This window comes from Octopus bimaculoides, chromosome 12 (assembly GCF_001194135.2).
Source record: "Octopus bimaculoides isolate UCB-OBI-ISO-001 chromosome 12, ASM119413v2, whole genome shotgun sequence".
NCBI classification, from domain to species: Eukaryota; Metazoa; Mollusca; class Cephalopoda; order Octopoda; family Octopodidae; genus Octopus; species Octopus bimaculoides.
In genome coordinates this window covers 71,284-74,343 of record NC_068992.1, presented here as the reverse complement: position 1 = coordinate 74,343, position 3,060 = coordinate 71,284, and the positions used below count along the sequence as shown (strand labels likewise).

The window sequence follows — 3,060 nt, the reverse complement described above, 5'->3', positions numbered from 1 at the left end:
ATACATACATACATGGATACATACATACATATACATACATACATATATACATATGCACACACACACACACACACACACACACATATGTCAATGACAAATGACCGAGACCTTTGGCATTATGCTGTGCTTGAGAAGAAGACCCATCAAACCCAGTGAAATCATAGTCGTGGCACATACTGGTGTCACATAAAAGGCACCCACGACACTCTCAGAGTGGTTGGCATTAGGAAGGGCATCCAGCCATAGAAACCCTGCCAAATCAGACTGGAGTCTGGTGCAGCCCCTCAGCTTACCAGCCCTGGTCAAACCATCCAACCCATGGACAAGGGGCATTACATGATGATGATGATGATATATGGTATCTGGCAGAATTGCTAGTGCGTCAGACAAAATGCTTTGTAGCATTTCTTCCAACATACTGAGTTCAAATCACACTGACGTCATCTTTGCCTTTCATCCCTTTGAGGCTCATAAATAAAGTAGCAGTCAAATACTGAGCAAGTCAACATAGTCAGCTTTTGCCCTCCCCTTAAAATTGCAAGCCTTGAACCCTGTAACAGACTAGCCCCATTCAGGGTCAATGTTATGATCTTGGTCACTTATACAAGGAAAAAAGGGTAACCTGGGATGAGAATAATTCAAATATATGTACATGTATCCTTTATCCTTTATCTTTAACCTGTTTCAGTCATTAGACTGTGGTCATGCTGGAGCACCACCTTGAAGAATTTTTAGTTAAAAGAATCAACCCCACTACTTATTTTGCTTTTTAACTTTGACCCTTATTCTGTCAGTTTTTGTTGCTGAACTGCTAAGTTACAGGGACGTAAACACACCAATACCATTTGTCAACTGGTGGTGAGAAACAAACTCATACAAAGTCACACATTCATATAAGGCTTTGGTCATCTTGCACCTATTGCTGAAGATGCCACACAGTAGGACTGAACCCCAAAGCATGTGAATAGTTATGTAGTTGTAAATACATATCGAAAACATGTGCACAAGACAGCTTTATCCATTTGAAGATAAAGAGCACGGGCATAAATATATAGTCCAGCAGTAAATAAAGAAATTTAAAACTGTGTCGTATATAGCCTCAGAATTAAATGTTACTATCGTAAATATGAGGATAATAAATTAAAATAATTTATTACCAGTGGTTAGCATGCATAAATAAAAGTCATAAGACATAACATATTTTTAAAAGATATATCTATATATAAATTTAATTAGAGGATATGTTAACCTCGTGAAGAGATGGTTGCATCCAAGGAAATACTGGTTCAATACCTAGCATTGTTGGGGAATGAAATTCCCTTAAAACAATAGGTATATATTAAGCATATAGGTTATATCCAGTTGAAGGGAAAGAAAAGAAAATGGAGATAAGGAAGTTAACAATTATTTATTATTAACAAATTGGTCATCTTCGCTTCTTACAGCCGTTTCAATTAATACTCAATTGTTTAATTACAAATTTATACATTAAATTTACATTTATGTGGTATGAGCATAATTTCATCAGAGAAAAAAAATAAAAGATATACTTTGGGATGTTATATGTAGACCTATTGATTCATTTCAGCAGACTAAATACTATGGTTTATCCCTAATCATATTCTGATCAATCATATTCTAATCAATCATATTCTGATCAATCTGTCAATCCTTCACCTGAAAATATAATAATACAAATCATAAACAGTAATATTTAGTCTGCTGAAATGACTTGATAGGTCCACATCTTCCCCCCCCCCTACCTGATGAAATTATGTTCGTGTCACATAAATGCAAATTTAATGTACAAACTTGTAATTAAATTATTGAGTATTAATTGAAACAGCTGTAAGAAACGAAGACAACCAATTTGTTAATAATAAATAATTGTTAACTTCCTTATCTCCATTTACTTTTCTTCTTTTAACTATATATATATATATATATATATGGAAATGTGTAGCTACATGCACACACACACACACACACACTCACATAATGCCTATATATATGCAGTCACACAAGCACAAATCATTCAAGCACCACCCACACACACACACACTTACACAAACTGCATACTTCATACATGTAGGAAATTATGCATGTTACCATAAATCTATGTTGCTAAGTTGTGTTTGTTGCTAATATCAATGTAACTGTTGTTAATATCAACTGCACCATGCTTTACTAACGATCCGTATCTATATTTCAGGGTCATTAACAATCCACGCTTGAGGAAGTGGCTCAACGAGATTGAATATTTCAATACTAGTTTCATTCTCTCAGAACATGAATGAACACCACATAATCTTCCATCTCCACTGAGCATCATTTGATTTACTTCACTCAGTGTTTCTCAACACATTGATATGATACACTCATACACATACAAATGTAGTACACACACACACACACACACACACACACACACACACACACACACACGTTAATATCAAACAGTAAGAATGAGACCTCAACACTGCATTAATGGATAAATATTCTTTATTTTTGGATTAACAAGGCTGACATTGAGTGACCCATGATGGAGATGAGCACCGACATTCCCTGTGGCAGGCATGAAACCAATAGTAGTCTTGTTGACCCACAGATAAAGTATATATAAATATACATATGTGCATATCAATGTGTGTGTGTGTATAAGTATGTATGTATGTGTGTGTGTATATATATACGCACACTCACATTTATATACATATGTATACACATATATATACACACATATATATACATATGTATACACATATATATATGTATACACATATATATACATATGCATACACACATATATATATACATATGTATACATGAATATATACATAAATACATATACAACTAATTTTCATGCGTGCATAGGAGGACAAGTCCATCTCATCAGATGCTCCTATCTGAGTCAAACTAAAATATATAACGCCTACCAAATCTGTCAAGCACTACTTTCTTTCATCTGTTAACTCACATATGTATGTATACATATACATGCATACATACATACATACATATATACATATATATATATATATATATATATATATCTATATA

General features: G+C 33.9%; 1 protein-coding gene across 3 annotated transcripts in view; it reads left to right on the top strand.

Moving 5' to 3' along the window:
- LOC106880139 (voltage-gated potassium channel subunit beta-2) overlaps positions 1 to 3,017 on the top strand; it is a 153,501-nt gene extending 150,484 nt beyond the window's left edge. For all 3 annotated transcript variants that reach the window (XM_052972030.1, XM_052972029.1, XM_052972031.1), the window contains one exon: positions 2,213 to 3,017. In XM_052972030.1, the coding sequence (XP_052827990.1) occupies positions 2,213 to 2,297 (85 nt within the window). In that variant the 3' untranslated portion in view covers positions 2,298 to 3,017. The remainder of the gene's footprint in view (positions 1 to 2,212) is intronic.
- Positions 3,018 to 3,060: the final 43 nt, after the last annotated feature.